Consider the following 24,509-nt stretch of genomic DNA (forward strand, 5'->3'; position numbering starts at 1 on the left):
AGACTGGGCACAACTAAAGAAAGCTTTAGGACTACCTGGTGTGCACTGGCTCCTCCCACTATGACCCTCCTCCAGACCTCAGTTAGAATCTTGTGCCCGGCTGAGCTGGATGCACACTAGGGGCTCTCTTGAGCTCCTAGAAAGAAAGTATATTTTAGGTTTTTTATTTTACAGTGAGATCTGCTGGCAACAGACTCACTGCAGCGAGGGACTAAGGGGAGAAGAAGCGAACCTACCTAACTGGTGGTAGTTTGGGCTTCTTAGGCTACTGGACACCATTAGCTCCAGAGGGATCGACCGCAGGACCCGACCTTGGTGTTCGGTCCCAGAGCCGCGCCGCCGACCCCCTTACAGAGCCAGAAGAAGTGTTCCGGAAAATCGGCGGCAGAAGACTTCTGTCTTCAACAAGGTAGCGCACAGCACTGCAGCTGTGCGCGATTGCTCCTCATGCACACCTCACACTCCGGTCACTGATGGGTGCAGGGCGCTGGGGGGGGGGGGGGGGCGCCCTGAGGGCAATATAAGACACCTTGGCTGGCAAATCATCACAATATATAGTCCCAGGGCTATATATGTGATGAATTAACCCTGCCAGAATCCATGAAAAAGCGGGAGAAAAGTCTGCCGAAAAAGGGGCGGGGCTATCTCCCTCAGCACACTGGCGCCATTTTATCTTCACAGTGCAGCTGGAAGATAGCTCCCCAGGCTCTCCCCTGTAGTTTTCAGGCTCAAAGGGTTAAAAAGAGAGGGGGGGGCACTAAATTTAGGCGCAATATATGTATACAAGCAGCTATTGAGGGAAAAAATCACTCATATAGTGTTAATCCCTGCATTATATAGCGCTCTGGTGTGTGCTGGCATACTCTCTCTCTGTCTCCTCAAAGGACTTTGTGGGGTCCTGTCCTCAGTCAGAGCATTCCCTGTGTGTGTGTGCGCGGTGTGTCGGTACGGCTGTGTCGACATGTTGGATGAGGAAGGTTACGTGGAGGCGGAGCAGAGGCCGATAAATGGGATGTCGCCCCCTGTGGGGCCGACACCAGAGTGGATGGATAGGTGGAAGGTATTAACCGACAATGTCAACTCCTTACATAAAATTCTGGATGACGTAACAGCTGTGGGACAGCCGGCTTCTCAGCCCGCGCCTGCCCAGGCGTCTCAAAGGCCATCAGGGGCTCAAAAAAAAACGCCCGTTACCTCAGATGGCAGACACAGATGTCGACACGGGGTCTGACTCCAGTGTCGACGAGGTTGAGATATATATACACAATCCACTAGGAACATCCGTTGCATGATCTCGGCAATGAAAAATGTGTTACACATTTCTGACATGAACCCAAGTACCACATAAAAGGGGTTTTATTTTTGGGGAGAAAAAGCAGCCAGTGTTTTGTTCCCCCATCAGATGAGTGAATGAAGTGTGTAAAGAAGCGTGGGTTCCCCCGATAAGAAACTGGTAATTTCTAAAAAGTTACTGATGGCGTACCCTTTCCCGCCAGAGGATAGGTCACGTTGGGAGATATCCCCTAGGGTGGATAAGGCGCTCACACGTTTGTCAAAAAAGGTGGCACTGCCGTCTTAGGATACGGCCACCTTGAAGGAGCCTGCTGATAAAAAGCAGGAGGCTATCCTGAAGTCTGTATATACACACTCAGGTACTATACTGAGACCTGCAATTGCCTCAGCATAAATAGTGCTGCTGCAGCGTGGTCTGATACCCTGTCAGATAATATTAATACCCTAGACAGGGATAATATTTTGCTAACATAGAGCATATTAAAGACGTCGTCTTATATGAAGGATGCACAGAGGGATATTTGCCGGCTGGCATCCAAAATTAATGCAATGTCCATTCTGCCAGGAGGGTATTAGAGACCCGGCAGTGGACAGGTGATGCTGCCTTTAAAAGGCACATGGAGATTCTGCCTTATAAGGGTGAGGAATTGTTTGGCGATGGTCTCTGGGACCTCGTATCCACAGCAACAGCTGGGAAGAAAAAATTTTACCTCAGGTTTCCTCACAGCCTAAGAAAGCACCGTATTTTCAGGTAGTCCTTTCGGCTTCAGAAAAGCAAGCGGGTCAAAGGCGCTTCCTTTCTGCACAGAGACAAGGGAAGAAGGAAAAAGCTGCACCAGACAGCCAGTTCCCAGGATCAAAAATCTTCCCCCGCTTCCTCTGAGTCCACCGCATGACGCTGGGGCTCCACAGGTGGAGACAGGTGCGGTGGGGGCGCGTCTCGGGAACTTCAGGGACCAGTGGGCTTGCCCACAGGTGGATCCCTAGGTTCTGCAAGTAGTATCACAGGGATACAGGCTCGAGGCGACTCCCCCTCGCCGTTACCTCACATCATCCTTGCCTGCTGCCCTCGGAGAAAGGTAGTACTGGCGGCAATTCACAAGCTGTACTTCCAGCAGGTGAAATCAAGGTACCCCTCCTTCAACGAGGCTGGGGTTACTATTCCAAAATGTTGTGGTACCGAAACCAGACGGTTCGGTGAGACCCATTCTAAAATTGAAATCCTTGAACACTTATATACGAAGGTTCAAGTTCAAAATGGAATCGCTCAGGGCGATTATTGCAAGCCTGGAGAATTTCAGGGTATCACTGGACATCAAGGATGCTTACCTGCATGTCCCTATTTACCCTCTTCACCAGGAGTACCTCAAAATTGTGGTACAGGATTGTCATTACCAATTCCAGATGTTGCCGTTGATCTGTCCCCGGCACCGAGGGTATTTAACAAGGTAATGGCCGAAGTACTTATCCCGTACTTGGACGATCTCCTTATAAAGGCGAGGTCCAGGGAGCAGTTGTTCGTCGGAGTAGCACTATCTCGGGAAGTGCTACAACAGCACGGCTGGATTCTGAATATTCCAAAGTCGCAGCTGGTTCCTACGACGCGTCTACTGTTCCTGGGTATGGTTCTGGACACAGAACAGGATAAAAAGGGTTTCTCCCGGAGGAGAAGTCCAAGGAGTTGGCGTCTCTAGACAGAGACCTTTCTAATACAAATACAGGTGTCGGTGCATCAATGCACGCGAGCCCTGGGAAAGATGGTAACTTCTTACGAAGAAATTCCATTCGCCAGGTCCCATGCAAGGATCTTCCAGTGGGATCTGTTGGACAAGTGGTCCGGGTCGCATCTTCAGATGCATCGGCGGATAACCCTGTCTCCAAGGGCCAGGGTGTCGCTGTGGTGGTGGCTGCAGAGTGCTCATCTTCTAGGGGGCCGCAGATTCGGCATACAGGACTGGGTCCTGGTGACCACGGATGCCAGCCTTCGAGGCTGGGGGGCAGTCACACAGGGAAGAAACTTCCAAGGCCTATGGAAAAGTCAGGAGACTTCCCTACACATAAATGTTCTGGAACTAAGGGCCATTTATAATGCCCTAAGTCAGGCTAGACCCCTGCTTCAACACCGGCCGGTGCTGATCCAGTCAAACATCACGGCGGTCGCTCATGTAAACCGACAGGGCGGCACAAGAAGCAGGATGGCGATGGCAGAAGCCACAAGGATTCTCCGATGGGCGGAAAATCATGTGTTAGCACTGTCAGCAGTGTTCATTCCCGGAGTGGACAACTAAGAAGCAGACTTTCTCAGCAGACGACCTCCACCCGGGAGAGTGGGGACTTCATCCAGAAGTCTTCCAAATGATTGTACACCGTTGGGAAAGACCACAGGTGGACATGATGGCGTCCCGCCTCAACAAAAAGCTACAAAGATATTGCGCCAGGTCAAGGGACCCTCAGGCGATAGCTGTGGACGCTCTGGTAACACCGTGGGTGTATCAGTCGGTGTATGTGTTCCCTTCTCTGCCTCTCTTACCCAGGGTAATGAGAATGATAAGAAGGAGAGGAGTAAGAGCTATACTCATTGTTCCGGATTGGCCAAGAAGACCTTGGTACCCAGAACTCCAAGAAATGATCTCAGAGGACCCATGGCCTCTGCCGTTCAGACAGGATCTGCTGCAGCAGGGGGCCTGTCTGTTCCAAGACGTACCGCGGCTGCGTTTGACGGCATGGCGGTTGAACGCCGGATCCTGAAGGAAAAGGGCATTCCGGAGGAAGTTATCCCTACGCTAATTAAAGCTAGGAAAGAAGTGAACGCAAACCATTATCACCGCATATGGCGGAAATATGTTGCGTGCTGTGAAGCCAGGAAGGCCCCAAAAGAGGAATTTCAGCTAGGTCGATTTCTGCACTTCCTACAATCAGAGGTGACTATGGGCCTAAAATTGGGTTCCATTAAGGTCCAGATTTCGACTCTATCGATTTTCTTCCAAAATAGAACTGGCTTCACTGCCTGAAGTTCAGACTTTTGTTAAGGGAGTGCTGCATAGTCAGCCCCCGTTTGTGCCTCCAGTGGCACCGTGGGATCTCAACGTGGTGTTGGATTTCCTGAAGTCGCATTGGGTTGAGCCACTTAAATCCGTGGAGCTACAATACCTCACGTGGAAAGTGGTCATGCTGTGGGCCTTGGCGTCGGCCAGGCGTGTATCAGAATTGGCGGTTTTGTCATGCAAAAGCCCTTATCTGTATTTTATATGGATAAGGCGGAATTGAGGACTCGTTCCCAATTCCTTCCTAAGGTGGTATCAGTTTTTCATGTGAACCAACCTTTTGTGGTGCCTGCGGCTACTTGGGACTTGGAGGATTCCAAGTTACTGGACGTAGTCAGGGCCCTGAAAAGTATATGTTTCCAGGACGGCTGGAGTCAGGAAAACTGACTCGTTATTTATCCTGTATGCACCCAACAAGCTGGGTGCTCCTGCTTCTAAGCAGACTATTGCTCGCTGGATCTGTAGCACGATTCAACTTGCACATTCTGCGGCTGGACTGCCGCACCCTAAATCTGTAAAAGCCCATTCCACAAGGAAAGTGGGCTCTTCTTGGGCGGCTGCCCGAGGGGTCTCGGCTTTACAAATTTGCCGAGCTGTTACTTGGTCGGGTTCAAACATTTTTGCAAGAGTCTACAAGTTTGATACCCTGGCTGAGGAGGACCTAGAGTTTACTCATTCGGTGCTGCAGAGTCATCCGCACTCTCCCGCCCGTTTGGGAGCTTTGGTATAATCCCCATGGTCCTTACGGAGTCCCAGCATCCACTTAGGACGTCAGAGAAAAATAAGAATTTACTTACCGATAATTCTATTTCTCGTAGTCCGTAGTGGATGCTGGGAACTCCGTAAGGACCATGGGGAATAGCGGCTCCGCAGGAGACTGGGCACAAAAAGAAAAGCTTTAGGACTACCTGGTGTGCACTGGCTCCTCCCCCTATGACCCTCCTCCAAGCCTCAGTTAGGATACTGTGCCCGGACGAGCGTACACAATAAGGAAGGATTTTGAATCCCGGGTAAGACTCATACCAGCCACACCAATCACACCGTACAACTTGTGATATAAACCCAGTTAACAGCATGATAACAGAGGAGCCTCTGGATAGATGGCTCACAACAACAATAACCTGATTTGTTAACAATAACTATGTACAAGTATTGCAGATAATCCGCACTTGGGATGGGCGCCCAGCATCCACTACGGACTACGAGAAATAGAATTATCGGTAAGTAAATTCTTATTTTCTCTGACGTCCTAGTGGATGCTGGGAACTCCGTAAGGACCATGGGGATTATACCAAAGCTCCCAAACGGGCGGGAGAGTGCGGATGAGAAAACTCCAGGTCCTCCTCAGCCAGAGTGTCAAATTTGTAAAATTTTACAAAAGTATTTGACCCTGACCAAGTAGCAGCTCGGCAGAGTTGTAAAGCCGAGACCCCTCGGGCAGCCCAAGAAGAGCCCACCTTCCTTGTGGAGTGGGCTTTTACAGATTTTGGCTGTGGCAGGCCTGCCACAGAATGCGCAAGCTGAATTGTACTACAAATCCAGCGAGCAATAGTCTGCTTAGAAGCAGGAGCACCCAGCTTGTTGGGTGCGTACAGGATAAATAGCGAGTCAGATTTTCTGACTCCAGCCGTCCTGGAAACATATATTTTCAGGGCCCTGACAACGTCCAGCAACTTGGAGTCCTCCAAGTCCTTAGTAGCCGCAGGTACCACAATAGGCTGGTTCAGATGAAACGCCGAAACCACCTTTGGGAGAAATTGAGGACGCGTCCTCAATTCTGCCCTGTCCGTATGAAAAATCAGGTAAGGGCTTTTACAGAATAAAGCCGCCAATTCGGACACACGCCTGGCTGAAGCCAGGGCCAACAACATGACCACTTTCCATGTGAGATATTTTAATTCCACAGAGTTGAGTGGTTCAAACCAATGTGATTTTAGGAAATTTAAAACAACATTCAGATCCCAGGGTGCCACTGGAGGCACAAAAGGAGGCTGTATATGTAGCACTCCCTTAACAAACGTCTGGACTTCAGGCACTGAAGCCAGTTCTCTCTGAAAGAAAATCGACAGGGCCGAAATCTGGACCTTAATGGATCCTAATTTTAGGCCCATAGACACTCCTGCTTGCAGGAAATGCAGGAATCGACCCAATTGAAATTCCTCCGTCGGGGCCTTTTTGGCCTCGCACCACGCAACATATTTCCGCCAGATGCGGTGATAATGCTTTGCGGTTACATCCTTTCTGGCTTTTATCAAAGTAGGGATGACTTCGTCTGGAATGCCTTTTTCCTTTAGGATCCGGCGTTCAACCGCCATGCCGTCAAACGCAGCCGCGGTAAGTCTTGGAACAGACAGGGTCCCTGCTGGAGCAGGTCCCTTCTCAGAGGTAGAGGCCACGGGTCCTCTGTGAGCATCTCTTGAAGTACCGGGTACCAAGTCCTTCTTGGCCAATCCGGAGCCACGAGAATAGATCTTACTCCTCCCCGCCGTATAATTCTCAGCACCTTGGGTATGAGAGGCAGAGGAGGGAACACATACACTGACTGGTACACCCACGGTGTTACCAGAGCGTCCACAGCTATTGCTTGAGGGTCCCTTGACCTGGCGCAATACCTGTCCAGTTTTTTGTTGAGGCGGGACGCCATCATGTCCACCTTTGGTTTTTCCCAACGGTTTATCATCATGTGGAAGACTTCTGGGTGAAGTCCCCACTCTCCCGGGTGGAGGTCGTGCCTGCTGAGGAAGTCTGCTTCCCAGTTGTCCACTCCCGGAATGAACACTGCCGACAGTGCTATCACATGATTTTCCGCCCAGCGAAGAATCCTTGCAGCTTCTGCCATTGCCCTCCTGCTTCTTGTGCCGCCCTGTCTGTTTACGTGGGCGACTGCCGTGATGTTGTCCGACTGGATCAGCACCGGCTGACCTTGAAGCAGAGGTCTTGCTTGGCTTAGAGCATTGTAAATGGCTCTTAACTCCAGGATATTTATGTGAAGTGATGTCTCCAGGCTTGACCACAAGCCCTGGAAGTTTCTTCCCTGTGTGACTGCTCCCCAGCCTCGCAGGCTGGCATCCGTGGTCACCAGAACCCAGTCCTGAATGCCGAATCTGCGGCCCTCTAGAAGATGAGCACTCTGCAACCACCACAGGAGAGACACCCTTGTCCTCGGGGACAGGGTTATTCGCTGATGCATCTGAAGATGCGATCCGGACCATTTGTCCAGCAGGTCCCACTGGAATGTTCTTGCGTGGAATCTGCCGAATGGGATTGCTTCGTAGGAAGCTACCATTTTTCCCAGGACCCTTGTGCATTGGTGCACTGATACTTGGCCTGGTTTTAGGAGGTTTCTGACTAGCTCGGATAACTCTCTGGCTTTCTCTTCCGGGAGAAACACCTTTTTCTGGACTGTGTCCAGGATCATCCCTAGGAACAGAAGACGTGTCGTCGGGATCAGCTGCGATTTTGGGATATTGAGAGTCCAACCGTGCTGCCGCAGCACTACTTGAGATAGTGCTACACCGACTACCAACTGTTCCTTGGATCTTGCCCTTATCAGGAGATCGTCCAAGTAAGGGATAATTAAAACTCCCTTCCTTCGAAGGAGTATCATCATTTCGGCCATTACTTTGGTAAAGACCCGGGGCGCCGTGGACAATCCAAACGGCAGCGTCTGAAACTGATAGTGGCAGTTCTGTACCACAAACCTGAGGTACCCTTGGTGAGAAGGGTAAATTGGGACATGGAGGTAAGCATCCTTGATGTCCAGAGACACCATATAATCCCCTTCTTCCAGGTTCGCGATCACCGCTCTGAGTGACTCCATCTTGAATTTGAACCTCTGTATGTAAGTGTTCAAAGATTTTAGATTTAAAACAGGTCTCACCGAGCCATCCGGCTTCGGTACCACAAACAGCGTGGAATAATACCCCTTTCCCTGTTGCAGGAGGGGTACCTTGATTATCACCTGCTGTGAATACAGCTTGTGAATGGCTTCCAATACCGCCTCCCTGTCGGAGGGAGACGTCGGTAAGGCAGACTTTAGGAAACGGCGAGGGGGAGACGTCTCGAATTCGAATTTGTACCCCTGAGATACCACCTGAAGGATCCAGGGGTCCACTTGTGAGCGAGCCCACTGCGCGCTGAAATTCTTGAGACGGGCCCCCACCGTGCCTGAGTCCGCTTGTAGAGCCCCAGCGTCATGCTGAGGACTTGGCAGAAGCGGGAGAGGGCTTCTGTTCCTGGGAACTGGCTGTTTGCTGCAGCCTTTTTCCTCTCCCTCTGCCACGGGGCAGAAATGAGGAGCCTTTCGCCCGCTTGCCCTTATGGGGCCGAAAGGACTGCGCCTGATAATACGGCGTCTTTTTATGTTGAGAGGCTACCTGGGGTAAAAATGTGGATTTCCCAGCAGTTGCCGTGGATACCAGGTCCGATAGACCTACCCCAAATAACTCCTCCCCTTTATAAGGCAATACTTCCATATGCCTTTTGGAATCAGCATCACCTGACCACTGCCGCGTCCATAACCCTCTTCTGGCAGATATGGACAGCGCACTTACTCTTGATGCCAGTCGGCAAATATCCCTCTGTGCATCACGCATATATAAAAATGCATCTTTTAAATGCTCTATAGTCAGTAATATACTGTCCCTATCCAGGGTATCAATATTTTCAGTCAGGGAATCCGACCAAGCCACCCCAGCACTGCACATCCAGGCTGAGGCGATTGCTGGTCGCAGTATAACACCCGTGTGAGTGTATATACATTTTAGGATATTCTCCTGCTTTCTGTCAGCAGGTTCCTTAAGGGCGGCCGTATCAGGAGGCGGTAGTGCCACCTGTTTAGACAAGCGTGTGAGCGCTTTATCCACCCTAGGAGGTGTTTCCCAACGTGCCCTATCCTCTGGCGGGAAGGGGTATGATGCCAATAACTTTTTAGGAATTATCATTTTTTTATCGGGAGAAACCCACGCTTCATCACACACTTCATTTAATTCCTCAGATGCAGTTCCTGCAGAACTGATTGACCAAACTTTAGGTCCTCAGAGGCCAAAGTATCGAACTTGTAGAACTTAGCAAACGTGTTCGACCCTGACCAAGTAGCCGCTCGGCAAAGCCGAGACACCCCGGGCAGCCGCCCAGGAAGAACCCACCTTACGAGTAGAGTGGGCTTTAACAGATTTTGGACACTGCAATCCTGCCGTAGAATACGCATGCTGGATAGTGAACCTGATCTAGCGAGAGATCGTCTGCTTAGAAGCAGGACACACAATTTTCTTGGGATCATACAGGACAAACAGAGAGTCTGATTTTCTGTGACGAGCAATTCTCTTCACATAGATTTTCAGAGCCCTTACAACATCCAAGGACTTTGAAGTAATTGAGGAGTCAGTAGCAACTGGCACCACAATAGGTTGATTGATATGAAAAGCTGACACAACCTTAGGAAGAAGCTGCTGACGTGTCCGGAGCTCAGCTCCATCTTCATGGAAGATCAAGTAGGGGCTCTTAGAAGAAAAAGCCTCCAACTCCGACACACGTCTAGCAGAAGCTAAGTCCAACAACGTGACAGCCTTCCACGTGAGAAACGGAACCTCAACTTCCGGTACAGGCTCGAACCAATCCGATTGGAAGAACTGTAACACCACGTTAAGTTCCCAGGGTGCCATAGGTGGCACAAAGGGAGGCAGAATGTGCAGAACCCCTTTCAAGAAAGTCTGACCCTCAGGGAGGGAAGTCAGTTGTTTCTGGAAGAAAATGGATAGGGCCGAAATCTGGACCTTTACGGATCCCAACCTCGGGCCCATATCCACACCTGCTTGTAGGAAGAAGAGAAATCGTCCCAGTTGAAACTCCACCGTAGGAAACTTCTTGGATTCACACCAAGATACATACTTTTTCCAAATGCGATGGTAAATGTTTAGACGTTACTCCTTTCCTAGCCTGTATCAGGGTAGAAATAACCTTGTTCGAAATGCCCTACCGAACTAGTATCTGGCATTCAACCTCCATGTCGTCAAACGTAGCCGCGGTAAATCTTGATAGGCGAACGGCCCCTGTTGCAACAGGTCCTCCCGAAGAGGGAGAGGCCTCGGGTCTTCCAGCAGTAGACCCAGAAGGTCCGCAAACCAAGCCCTTCTTGGCCAATCCGGAGCGATGAGGATTGCCTGAACTCTTGTTCTCCTTTTGAGCTTTAGGATCCTTGGAATGAGTGGAAGTGGAGGGAACACGTACACCGACTGGAACACCCACGTAGTCACCAGGGCATCCACAGCCACTGCTTGCGGGACTCTTGACCTGGAACAATACCTCCGAAGCTTCTTGTTGAGATGGGAGGCCATCATGTCTATTTGAGGTACACCCTAAAGATTTGTCACCTCCATGAACACCTCCGGATGGAGGCCGAGTCCGCTGTGGAAGTCTTCTTCCCAGTTGTTCACTCACAGAATGAAAATTGCTGACAGCGCCAACGCGTGCTTTTCTGCCCAAAGGATGATTCTTGTTACCTCCGACATTGCAGCTCTGCTCATCGTTCCGCCCTGTCGGTTTATGCAGGCCACCGTCGTTACAATGTCTGACTGCACTTGAATGGCCCGATCTCGCAGAAGATATGCCGCTTGGAGAAGACCGTTGTACACTGCTCTTAGCTCCAGAATGTTTATTGAAAGACTGGATTCCAGACTTGACCACCTTCCTTGGAATGTTTCCCCTTGAGTGACTGCGCCTTCCCCTCAGACTTGCATCCGTGGTTAGAAGGATCCAGTCCTGAATCCCGAACCTGCGGCCCTCCAGAAGGTGAGGCATTTGCAGCCACCAGCGGAGTGAAATCCTTGCTTTCGGCGACAGACGTATCCTCTGGTGCATATGTAGATGAGAACCCGACCACTTGTCTAGGAAGTCCAGTTGGAAGGATAGAGCTTGAAATCTGCCGTACTATAGAGCCTCGTAGGAGGCAACATCTTTCCCAGAAGGCGAATGCACTGATGAACAGATACCCGGGCAGGCTTCAAGACATCCCGGACTATCGATTGTATCACCAACGCTTTCTCCACCGGTAGAAACACGCTCTGCATTTCCGTGTCGAGGATCATCCCCAGGAAAGACAATCTCCTCGTCGGTTCCAAATGTGACTTTGGAAGGTTCAGGATCTAACCATGTTCCCTGAGCAGACGAGTCGTGAGAGCAATGGACTGCAACAACCTCTCCCTGGACGATGCCTTTATCAGCAGATCGTCCAGATATGGAATTATGTTCACTCACTGTCTGCGGAGGAGAACATCATCTCTGCCATCACCTTGTTGAACACCCTCGGTGCTGTGGGAGCCCGAATGGTAGTGTCTGAAACTGATAGTGACTGTCTAACAGTGCAAATCTGAGATAAGCCTGATGCGGCGGCCAAATCGGGATGTGGAGGTACGCATGCTTGATATCCAGGGATACCAGGCTTCTTGGATTTTGACCGACCACCTCTAAAGAAAGTGGTAGGAGGCTTGGACTTTTTTGTCTTAGCGGTCCGAAAGGACTGCGATGCCGAGGAAGAAAAGGGTTTCTTCGTAGAAGGAGCAGCTGAGGGAAGAAAAGGTGACTTACCCGCGGTAGCCGTGTAGGGTGTCTCTGCGCTGGCTCAGGACTCCCCTCATAGCGCCGCACTGAGTACCGCTGAGCTCTCCGGAGCATAGTTAGTACTGCGTTCCTACCCTGTTGCCGCCATTCACACCAGCTCCCCGCTTGTCGGGTCGCCGGTGACTCACTCGCCAGCGGAATCTTCTGGCTGTGTTATGGGGTGGCGGCATACTGCGGGAGTGAGCGGTCGCCTCGGGCAGCTAACGATCATCACCCTCAGGAGCTCAGAGTCCTGTCAGCGAAGATAGTGGCCATTAACCTCTCAGGGTTGGACACTATTTCCCCACGAAGTAGGTAAGCTGTTGCCAGCAGCCTTCCTGTGCCTAACTTTAAGAAAAATAATAAAACTAGAAAAACTCCTATGGAGCTCCCCTAGCTGTGACCGGCTCCTCCGGGCACATTTTCTAAACTGGGTCTGGTAGGAGGGGCATAAAGGGAGGAGCCAGCCCACACTATTAAACTCTTAAAGTGCCAGTGGCTCCTAGTGGACCCGTCTGTACCCCATGGTACTAATGTGGACCCCAGCATCCTCTAGAACGTGAGAGATAGATAGACAGACAGACAGAGACATATACACACACACACACAACGGAGGATGCGGCACTCCAAGCGGCTGGTAAATCAGAGACGATACTGGATCAATTGAGAGACAACGTTTCAGTGCTGGTTACTCTAGTATTTTCATCAGGTCACAAAAAAAACATAAAACACACTCACCTATTTAACAAGTGTCAATCCCCGTGCACCTGCGCTTCCGGAAATCGGATCACCCGCCCGACTCCATAGGCGCATACCCATGACGTGCATTTACCTGACGTCATCCCCCTGTGTCCGGAACCCTGGCAACCTACATAGAAACAATACAATGTATAATCAAACAGTATCATTAATGCATAATGATGACCCTACGTTACTTAAACCATAGGTACAAACCTCAACGCTACCATAAGTAACCACAGGTTATGTAAATATTCACTAAAACCACAAAGCGCTTACACGGAGTCAAAAACACTAATGCAATACAACTACTGGATTAGATAAAACTGCTCAAACCTAGCTGTTCATTAAGACCCTTAGGCTGTAGAGTACCCAAGCGGTGAATCCACCTAGTTTCAAGTTGAAGAAATATCTGCCCGCGGTCGCCACCACGCAATGTTGCCGGCACATGGTCGATCATCAGATATCGTAATGATACCAACGTATGTCGCGCCTGGCTGAAATGCCTAGCCACCGGCTGGTCACAGGAACCCTTAGAAATCGCTGATTATATTGACGACCTTTGAGCTGCCATACGCTCTTTGAACATTCGTTCCGTTTTCCCAATGTATGACAGCCCACAGGGGCACAGCAGTTGATAGACCACGTACCGGGAGCTACAAGTAAGGGTAAAGTTGATGTGCAAAGTGCGTCCCGTCAGCGGATGCTGGAATGTATTGCCAATAATATGATACTGACAGGTGGTACAAGTGCACCTAACACAACCCCTAGGTCTAATATTGCTAAGCAAAGACACATTTCTGGTAATGTCTGGTTTAACCAGATAGTCCCTGAGGTTTTTCCGCCTAGTATAGCATGATAGTAGCCTAGTCTGACTCAAATTTAATTCTGGGTCTATTTGCACAATGTGCCATAATATTTTAGAGATATTATTAATGCCAGGACTAGCCGGACTGAACTGTTCTACCCAAGGAATCACAGCAGACTGGACTTTACTCTTAGGTATACCATGTAACAACTGCGCTCGATCTACTGACATAGCCTTGTGTTTCGCTTGCTCAAGTACATGTAGCGGGTATCCTCGTACCTGAAACCTCTCTATCATCTCGTTCTTCTGGCACTCAGCTACATCCGAATCTGAAGTAATTCTCCTTATTCTAATTAATTGAGGATAAGGCAATCCCAATTTAAGGTGAGCTGGATGGAAACTGTCAAAATGTAGCAGGTTATTACGGTCTGTAGGTTTACTGAATAATGACGTCTGTACAGAACCATGGACTAAAGATATTTGTTCGTCCAAATAGTTGATGGCCACCTTGCTCATGGAATAAGTAAGTTTGACTGGATGCTCACAGTCATTATGATCATTAACAATTTGCTCCAACCGTTGTTGAGTACCTTTCCAAAAGACGTACAAATATCTTTAGTCCATGGTTCTGTACAGACGTCATTATTCAGTAAACCTACAGACCGTAATAACCTGCTACATTTTGACAGTTTCCATCCAGCTCCCCTTAAATTGGGATTGCCTTATCCTCGATTAATTAGAATAAGGAAAATTACTTCAGATTCGGATGTAGCTGAGTGCCAGAAGAACGAGATGAGAGAGAGGTTTCAGGTACGAGGATACCCGCTACATGTGCTTGAGCAAGTGAAACACAAGGCTGTGTCAGTAGATCGAGCGCAGTTGTTACATGGTATACCTAAGAGTAAAGTCCAGTCTGCTGTGATTCCTTGGGTAGGACAGTTCAGTCCGGCTAGTCCTGGCATTAATAATATCTCTAAAATATTATGGCACATGTGCAAACAGACCCGGAATTAAATGTGAGTCAGACTAGGCTACTATTATGCTATACTAGGCGGAAAAACCTCAGGGACTATCTGGTTAAACCAGACATTACCAGAAATGTGTCTTTGCTTAGCAACATTAGACCTAGGGGTTGTGTTAGGTGCACTTGTACCACCTGTCAGTATCATATTATTGGCAATACATTCCAGCATCCGCTGACGGGACGCACTTTGCACATCAACTTTACCCTTACTTGTAGCTCCCGGTACGTGGTCTATCAACTGCTGTGCCCCTGTGGGCTGTCATACATTGGGAAAACGGAACGAATGTTCAAAGAGCGTATGGCAGCTCATAGGTCGGCAATAAAATCAGCGATTAGTAAGGGTTCCGGTGACCAGCCGGTGGCTAGGCATTTCAGCCAGGCGCGACATACGTTGGTATCATTACGATATCTGATGATCGACCATGTGCCGGCAACATTGCGTGGTGGCGACCGCGGGCAGATATTGCTTCAACTTGAAACTAGGTGGATTCACCGCTTGAGTACTCTACAGCCTAAGGGTCTTAATGAACAGCTAGGTTTGAGCAGTTTTATCTAATCCAGTAGTTGTATTGCATTAGTGTTTTTGACTCCGTGTAAGCGCTTTGTGGTTTTAGTGAATATTTACATAACCTGTGGTTACTTATGGTAGCGTTGAGGTTTGTACCTATGGTTTAAGTAACGTAGGGTCATCATTATGCATTAATGATACTGTTTGATTATACATTGTATTGTTTCTATGTAGGTTGCCAGGGTTACGGACACAGGGGGATGACGTCAGGTAAATGCACGTCATGGGTATGCGCCTATGGAGTCGGGCGGGTGATCCGATTTCCGGAAGCGCAGGTGCACGGGGATTGACACTTGTTAAATAGGTGAGTGTGTTTTATGTTTTTTTGTGACCTGATGAAAATACTAGAGTAACCAGCACTGAAACGTTGTCTCTCAATTGATCCAGTATCGTCTCTGATTTACCCGCCGCTTGGAGCGCCGCATCCTCCGTTGTGTATGCTATCTTTCCGTGCAGGCACCCAGTGCAATTTATATTTATTGCGTAGAGCCGGACTCTTGGATGTTATATATATATATATATATATGTGTGTGTGTGTTTTTTTTAGGAATGATATGTGTGTCAATCCTGTATTATTGTACATTTTTGCTTCTCATACATATATACATTACCATGGAGTGCAATGAGAGGTGCATCATGATGCCCAGCGTATGCACCAATCTTCCGAGGATCAGACGGTCTTCCCCCAGCAGGTCAAACGTCACGACAGGCCTAGGAATAATAAGAAATAAGTGTAATTATTGAAGAATCAAAAGAAAAAACAGAAACTGTATGGTACAGGCATCAGCTACATAATGAGGCACAACAGCGCTCTACAGCAACATAAAATGATCCTACATGGACATATCTGCAAACATTCTATATCCCTATTTTAAATGAGGGTAGTGGGCAGAAAGGATGCAGCTATGCGCGAGGGACACGGAATATGCGTCTGATCCCCGGTGGAGTAGGGCAGGTGGTGAAGGAGATCCACCAGTGGTCAAGTCTATTTCTGTTTTGGAACAAGCAAATCCCACATTGCTGTGTTTTGACAGAGCTAAACCAGTATCTCAGTCACACATTCTCCTGAGAAACGTTTGTTATTTGGGGAGTTCTAAGCCACTGGTGGGCAACAGATGGCCGGTGAGCCATCACCCATAGCTCTCATCCCTGTGCCCCAGTCTGACTTATTCTGAGCACAGGAGACTGACCAGGAGGAGAGAGTGCAGTGGATTCTGCACCACGCGCACTCCCTCCTGCCTGTGCAAGCTCTGGCTCTGTAGGGCTTACATATGTAGGGGAGGTGGGAGTGGCATCTATAGCTACCCAATTCTACTAGTAATTCCAGAGCATCAGAAATTAGGGGTTAAATATCCTTCCGATGTTAGCGGGAAAATCCTAAAATGAAAGTGCGTGCTGACCGATAGCTAGCCGAGAGCAGTGGGTCTCTTACTGATGCATACATATAATCACTAAGCAGCACTAGACCCAAAATCAAGCAGAAAACAAAAACTAGAACGTGGTATAAAAGCAGAATACGGATCTACATAAACTGCACTCACCTGTCAAAGTTCTGGGTAAGTGGAAAAAAGAAGTATCCAGCGACAGCATGAAACCGGTTTGGGGAGGGGGCAGGGGTGGTGCTTGACTGACCCTACAGAAACCAATCCAAAATAAATAAATAAAAATGAAAAAATTTTATTTGCATGTTTAATTATATGGTGCTAAAATTTTCAGAGAAATTAAAATAAGATTTTACTCACCGGTAAATCTATTTCTCGTAGTCCGTAGTGGATGCTGGGGACTCCGTAAGGACCATGGGGAATAGACGGGCTCCGCAGGAGACTGGGCACTCTATAAGAAAGATTTGGTACTATCTGGTGTGCACTGGCTCCTCCCTCTATGCCCCTCCTCCAGACCTCAGTTAGGATACTGTGCCCGGAAGAGCTGACACAATAAGGAAGGATTTTGAATCCCGGGTAAGACTCATACCAGCCACACCAATCACACCGTATAACTCGTGATACTATACCCAGTTAACAGTATGAAATATAACTGAGCCTCTCAACAGATGGCTCAACAATAACCCTTTAGTTAGGCAATAACTATATACAAGTATTGCAGACAATCCGCACTTGGGATGGGCGCCCAGCATCCACTACGGACTACGAGAAATAGATTTACCGGTGAGTAAAATCTTATTTTCTCTGACGTCCTAGTGGATGCTGGGGACTCCGTAAGGACCATGGGGATTATACCAAAGCTCCCAAACGGGCGGGAGAGTGCGGATGACTCTGCAGCACCGAATGAGAGAACTCAAGGTCCTCCTCAGCCAGGGTATCAAATTTGTAGAATTTAGCAAACGTGTTTGCCCCTGACCAAGTTGCAGCTCGGCAAAGTTGTAAAGCCGAGACCCCTCGGGCAGCCGCCCAAGATGAGCCCACTTTCCTCGTGGAATGGGCTTTCACTGATTTAGGATGCGGCAATCCAGCCGCAGAATGCGCCAGCTGAATTGTGCTACAAATCCAGCGAGCAATAGTCTGCTTAGAAGCAGGAGCACCTATCTTGTTGGGTGCATACAGGACAAAAAGCGAGTCAGTCTTCCTGACTCCAGCCGTCCTGGAAACAAAGTTTCAAGGCCCTGACTACATCCAGTAACTGGGAATCCTCCAAGTCCCTAGTAGCCGCAGGCACCACAATAGGTTGGTTCAAGTGAAAAGCAGATACCACCTTAGGGAGAAACTGGGGACGAGTCCTCAATTCTGCCCTATCCATATGAAAAATCAGATAAGGGCTTTTACAAGACAAAGCCGCCCATTCTGACACACGCCTGGCCGAAGCCAAGGCCAATAACATGACCACTTTCCACGTGAGATATTTCAGATCCACAGTTTTATGTGGTTCAAACCAATGTGATTTTAGGAAACTCAACACCACATTGAGATCCCAAGGTGCCACGGGAGGCACAAAAGGGGGCTGAATATGAAGCACTCCCTTTACAAAAGTCTGAACTTCAGGCAGTGAAGCCAGTTCTTTCTGGAAGAAAATCGACAGGGACGAAATCTGGACCTTAATGGAACCCAATTTTAGGCCCATAGTCACTCCCGACTGTAGGAAGTGTAGAAAGCGACCCAGCTGAAATTCCTCTGTTGGGGCCTTCCTGGCCTCACACCACGCAACATATTTTCGCCAAATACGGTGATAATGGTTCGCGGTTACTTCTTTCCTGGCTTTTATCAGCGTAGGAATGACTTCCTCCGGAATGCCCTTTTCCTTTAGGATCCGGAATTCAACCGCCATGCCGTCAAACGCAGCCGCGGTAAGTCTTGGAACAGACAGGGCCCCTGCTGCAGCAGATCCTGTCTGAGCGGTAGAGGCCATGGGTCCTCTGATATCATTTCTTGAAGTTCTGGGTACCAAGCCCTTCTTGGCCAATCCGGAACCACGAGTATCGTTCTTACTCCTCGCCTTCTTATTATTCTCAGTACCTTTGGTATGAGAGGCAGAGGAGGGAACACATACCCCGACTGGTACACCCACGGTGTCACTAGAGCGTCCACAGCTATCGCCTGAGGGTCCCTTGACCTGGCGCAATATCTCTTTAGCTTTTTGTTGAGGCGGGACGCCATCATGTCCACCTGTGGCCTTTCCCAACGGTTTACCAACAGTAGGAAGACTTCTGGATGAAGTCCCCACTCTCCCGGGTGTAGGTCGTGTCTGCTGAGGAAGTCTGCTTCCCAGTTGTCCACTCCCGGAATGAACACTGCTGACAGTGCTAGTACGTGATTTTCCGCCCATCGGAGAATCCTTGTGGCTTCTGCCATTGCCATCCTGCTTCTTGTGCCGCCCTGTCGGTTCACATGGGCGACTGCCGTGATGTTGTCTGACTGGATCAGTACCGGCTGGTTTTGAAGCAGGGGTCTTGCCTGACTTAGGGCATTGTAAATGGCCCTCAGTTCCAGAATATTTATGTGTAGGGAAGTCTCCTGACTTGACCATAGTCCTTGGAAGTTTCTTCCCTGTGTGACTGCTCCCCAGCCTCGAAGGCTGGCATCCGTGGTCACCAAGACCCAGTCCTGTATGCCGAATCTGCGGCCCTCTAGAAGATGAGCACTCTGCAGCCACCACAGTAGAGACACCCTGGTCCTTGGAGACAGGGTTATCAGTTGATGCATCTGAAGATGCGATCCCGACCACTTGTCCAAGAGGTCCCACTGGAAGGTCCTCGCATGGAACCTGCCGAATGGAATTGCTTCGTATGAAGCCACCATTTTTCCCAGGACTCGTGTGCAGTGATGCACCGATACCCGTTTTGGTTTTAGGAGGTCTCTGACTAGAGATGACAGCTCCTTGGCTTTCTCCTGCGGGAGAAACACTTTTTCAGTTCTGTGTCCAAAATCATCCCCAGGAACAGTAAGCGAGTGGAAGGAACCAGTTGTGACTTTGGAATGTTTAGAATCCAGCCATGCTGTTGTAGCACTTCCCGAGATAGTGCTACTCCGACCAGTAACTGCTCCCTGGACCTCGCCTTTATAAAGGAGATCGTCCAAGTACGGGATAATTAAAACTCCCTTTTTTCGAAGGAGTATCATCATTTCTGCCATTACTTTGGTAAACACCCTCGGTGCCGTGGACAGTCCAAACGGTAGTGTCTGGAATTGGTAATGGCAATCCTGTACCACAAATCTGAGGTACTCCTGGTGAGGAAGGTAAATAGGGACATGCAGGTAAGCATCCTTGATGTCCAGGGATACCATGTAATCCCCCTCGTCCAGGCTTGCATTAACCGCCCTGAGCGATTCCATCTTGAACTTGAATTTTGTTATGTAAGTGTTCAAGGATTTCAAATTTAAAATGGGTCTCGCCGAACCGTCTGGGTTCGGTACCACAAACAGTGTGGAATAGTAGCCCCGGCCTTGTTGAAGTAGGGGTACCTTGACTATCACCTGCTGGGAATACAGCTTGTGAATGGCCTCTAGCACAGCCCCCCTGCCCGATGGAGTCGTCGGTAAGGCTGATTTGAGGAAACGGCGGGGGGGAGGCGCCTCGAATTCCAGCTTGTACCCCTGAGATACTACTTGAAGGATCCAGGGATCCACCCGTGAGCGAGCCCACTGATCGCTGAAATTCTTGAGGCGGCCCCCCACCGTACCTGGCTCCGCCTGTGGAGCCCCACCGTCATGCGGCGGATTTGGAAGAAGCGGGGGAGGACTTTTGGTCCTGGGAACCTGCTGTGTGTTGCAGCTTTTTCCCCCTTCCTCTGCCTCTAGACAGTGTCAAAGTCAGAAAAATATCACGATGCACACTGCCATATTTGCACCTCATATGTGTCCCTGCTGCGCATGCGTGCGCTCTCCCGTGCGTGCGCATACTCGCTGTTGCGGGCACCCGCAGGCGCACGGTATGCGCATTTACGGTAGAGATTGTATGCGTCTAGCGGGCGACTCTTTCGTTACATATTTTCACCATATAATGTATTTTGTAGATTATGGTCCCTTTGATAGAATCTGAAAGTTTGGTTAATGTAGAATGTTCATGTACGGAGAAATCCCTCTTTGTTTGATACGAAGGGTCAGACAGGAGTAATACAGTGGTGTTTAGTATCCATCGGAAGAGTATTTAATTAGCAATATTCCGGTGTTGGTTTGAAGCGAATTAATCGCTCGTGCGAATAGTTATGGACATAAGAAGTTTATGTCCATTTACTATTATTTGCACTTACTTATCCATGCGGCGGGAAACCTAGTTTCCCACCCACCTGAGCAGTTGGAAATCGTCACAGCCCACCTGTATGAATCAACCTATGACCTTTTGTTATAATGCGAGGAGGAATTCCTGTGTCCAATGAACAATGAGATTGTAGGGACCATTGAATTGTATTGTGTGTGGGGCATACATAGACAAGCCGATCACATCCAGCTCTCACTCTTCAACGGTTCTCATTGCTGATAATCGGGAGCTGGATGTCCAGAGGCGCATGCGATCGTTCCCCTTTGTGCGTAAGTTTTTCTCCGCAATCATATTGTATTTCTTGTTGTTGTGGGCCATTTCTCTCTCTCTCTCTTCTCCCCTTTCTCTCTTAATTTTCCTGCAAACGTAATTGTATTATATTGTATTCCCTGTGTAGTTATCTGGTTAGTTAGTCTATGTTATATTGTAGTGTGTGACTTGTATTGTATTATTCTTTTTGCAAGTAATAACATTCATATAAGGCGTTAGACCCTAAGCACGGTATCTGTGTATTTCTTATAGTGTTAAGTATTCTCAGAGCGTCGGTGACGCTCGAACAGCTTTTAAGTTAATAAGGTTACACAAGGTTGCATCTACACTCTATCATTACACTAAGGTTTTACTGCATATTACATTGTTTATGGTTTAGATATAAAGGTTTAACATTGTGAGCGTCTGCGCCGCTGGTGATCTCCTCGTGGTCCCGAGCGTCCGCTACGCTATAGCGAATCATTACGTTAGTCGGCAGCCAATAGCGTGCCTGCCTGTGATCTCTTGGCCGTGAGCGAACGTGACGCTTGAGCGTCTCGACTACGGCTAAGCGATTGTTACGCAACGTGCGTACCCTTACGGTACTCCATACGTGAATAGCGTACAGTGTTCTTAGACCTCATAAAGGGTGTTATATAAGATAAATAATTTAGCTTTATCAACAGAAAGGACCCGCCTTTTCCCCGCCTATTTTTCTGGGGTCGAAAGGACTGTACTTGATAATACGGTGCTTTCTTAGGCTGTGAGGGGACATGGGGCAAAAATGCAGACTTCCCAGCTGTTGCTGTGGAAACAAGGTCTGAGAGACCGTCCCCGAATAACTCCTCACCCTTATAAGGCAAAACTTCCATGTGCCTTTTAGAATCTGCATCTCCTGTCCACTGCTGAGTCCATAAGCCTCTCCTAGCAGAAATGGACAAAGCACTTATTCTAGATGCCAGCCGGCAGATCTCCCTCTGTGCATCTCTTATGTATAAGACTGAGTCTTTTATATGCTCTATGGTTAGCAATATAGTGTCTCTGTCTAGGGCAGGGGTGGGCAATTATATCAGCTGGGGGGCCGCTTAACACTTCCAGCGAATATTCGAGGGCCACACACAAAATACTCAAAAAGAGTCCCCTTTTTACACATTACGGCAGACAGTGTGCCCTTTTTTTTACACATTACGGCAGACATCGTCCCCCTTTTTACACATTACGGCAGACAGTGCCCCCGTTTTTACACATTACGGCAGACAACGTCCCCCTTTTTACACATTACGGCAGACATCGTCTCCCTTTTTACACATTACGGCAGACATCGTCCCCCTTTTTACACATTACGGCAGACATCGTCCCCCTTATTACACATTACAGCAGACAGTGCCCCCGTTTTTACACATTACGGCAGACAACGTCCCCCTTTTTACACATTACGGCAGACATCGTCCCCCTTTTTAAACATTACGGCAGACATCGTCCCCCTTTTTACACATTACGGCAGACAGTGCCCCCGTTTTTACACATTACGGCAGACATCGTCCCCCTTTTTACACCTTACGGCAGACATCGTCCCCCTTTTTACACATTACGGCAGACAGCGTCCCACTTTTTTACATATTATGGCAGACAGTCCCTTCCCCCCTCCCCTAAACCCATATTGCAGATTTTAACTCCGCGGCCTCCCCACCCCTAAACCTATATGGCAGCTGAAGCGCTGATCCAGGGGCTGGCTGGACAGGGGGTTTACCTGTTTGTCACAGTGGCAGACGGTCCCCACTGTCCGATGATCCGCGCTGCTGCTGCCGCCTGGAGTCGCTGCTGATGTGGCCTCTCCTGCTCCCGCTCGCTGGCCACCGCTTCTTCTCCTGACTCAGCCGCCGCTCCTGCTCACTGCAGTGCCCGCCCCCCGTGCCGCCCAGCGTGCGCATGGTAACAGAGGAAATCCCGGTCAGCTGACCCTGTGACGTGACCGGGATTTCCTCAGCGGCGCCGCGTCTGAGAGCAGTGCAATGACAAGCGGCCTGTCGGGCCGCTTGTCATTGCACTCTGGTGGGGCACAGCGGGCCAGGCACGATCGGTCCGCGGGCCACATCCGGCCCGCGGGCCGCATGTTGCCCACCCCTAGTCTAGGGTGTCAATATTTTCCGACAGGGAATCTGACCAAGCAGCAGCAGCACTGCACATCCAGGCTGAAGCAATAGCTGGTCTCAGTATAACACCAGTGTGTGTGTATATAGATTTTAGGATAGCCTCCTGCTTTCTATCAGCAGGTTCCTTTAGGGCGGCCGTATCCGGAGACGGTAGTGCCACCTTTTTAGACAAACGTGTGAGCGCTTTATCCACCCTAGGGGGAGTTTCCCAACGTGACCTATCCTCTGGCGAGAAAGGGAACGCCATTAGTAATTTTTTTTAAATCACCAATTTTTTATCGGGGAAAGCCCACGCTTCTTCACACACCTCATTCAATTCCTCAGATGGGGGAAAAACTATTGGTAGTTTTTTCTCCCCAAACATAATACCCTTTTTTGAGGTACCTAGGTTTATATCAGCAAGGTGTAACACCTCTTTCATTGCCTCAATCATGCCACAAATGGCCCTAGTGGACATTAAATTTGACTCATCGTCGTCGACACTTGCATCAGTATCCGTGTCGACATCTGTGTCTGCCATCTGAGGTAGTGGTCGTTTCAGGGCCCCTGACGGCCTTTGAATCGTCTGGGCAGGCACGAGCTGAGAAGCCGGCTGTCCCGCATTTGGCATGTCGTCAAATTTTTTATGTAAGGAGTCGACACTTGCACGTAATTCCTTCCATAAATCCATCCACTCAGGTGTCTGCCCCGCAGGGGGTGACATCACATTTATAGGCATCTGCTCCGCCTCCACATAAGTCTCCTCATCAAACATGTCGACACAGCCGTACCGACACACCGCACACACACACACACAGGGAATGCTCTTAAAGGAGACAGGACCCCACAAAAGCCCTTTGGGGAGACAGAGAGAGAGTATGCCAGCACACACCAGAGCGCTATAATAATACAGGGACTAACTGAATTATGACCCTTTATAGCTGCTTATTGTATTAAACTGCGCCCAAATTTAGTGCCCCCCTCTCTTTTTTACCCTTTCTGTAGTGTAGACTGCAGGGGAGAGTCAGGGAGCTTCCTTCCAGCGGAACTGTGAGGGAATAATGGCGCCAGTGTGCTGAGGGAGATGGCTCCGCCCCTTTTTCGGCTGCCTTTTCTCCCGCTTTTTTCTGTATTCTGGCAGGGGTAATTACCACATATATAGCCTCTGGGGCTATATATTGTGGTTATTTTGCCAGCCAAGGTGATATTATTGCTGCTCAGGGCGCCCCCCCCCCAGCGCCCTGCACCCTCAGTGACCGGAGTGTGAAGTGTGTATGAGGAGCAATGGCGTACAGCTGCAGTGCTGTGCGCTACCTTGGTGAAGACTGAAGTCTTCTGCCGCCGATTT

The 24,509-nt window shown here is 49.2% G+C and overlaps 1 protein-coding gene across 3 annotated transcripts in view; it reads right to left on the reverse strand.

The window, feature by feature from the left end:
* The window catches only part of TELO2 (telomere maintenance 2), a 105,218-nt gene that overhangs the window by 4,715 nt on the left and 75,994 nt on the right, over nucleotides 1-24,509 (reverse strand). For all 3 annotated transcript variants that reach the window (XM_063934669.1, XM_063934670.1, XM_063934668.1), the window contains 2 exons: nucleotides 16,613-16,704; nucleotides 15,683-15,782 (listed from right to left, as the gene is read on the reverse strand). In XM_063934669.1, the coding sequence (XP_063790739.1) occupies nucleotides 15,683-15,782; nucleotides 16,613-16,704 (192 nt within the window). The remainder of the gene's footprint in view (nucleotides 1-15,682; nucleotides 15,783-16,612; nucleotides 16,705-24,509) is intronic.

This window comes from Pseudophryne corroboree, chromosome 7 (genome assembly GCF_028390025.1).
Source record: "Pseudophryne corroboree isolate aPseCor3 chromosome 7, aPseCor3.hap2, whole genome shotgun sequence".
NCBI lineage: Eukaryota > Metazoa > Chordata > Amphibia > Anura > Myobatrachidae > Pseudophryne > Pseudophryne corroboree.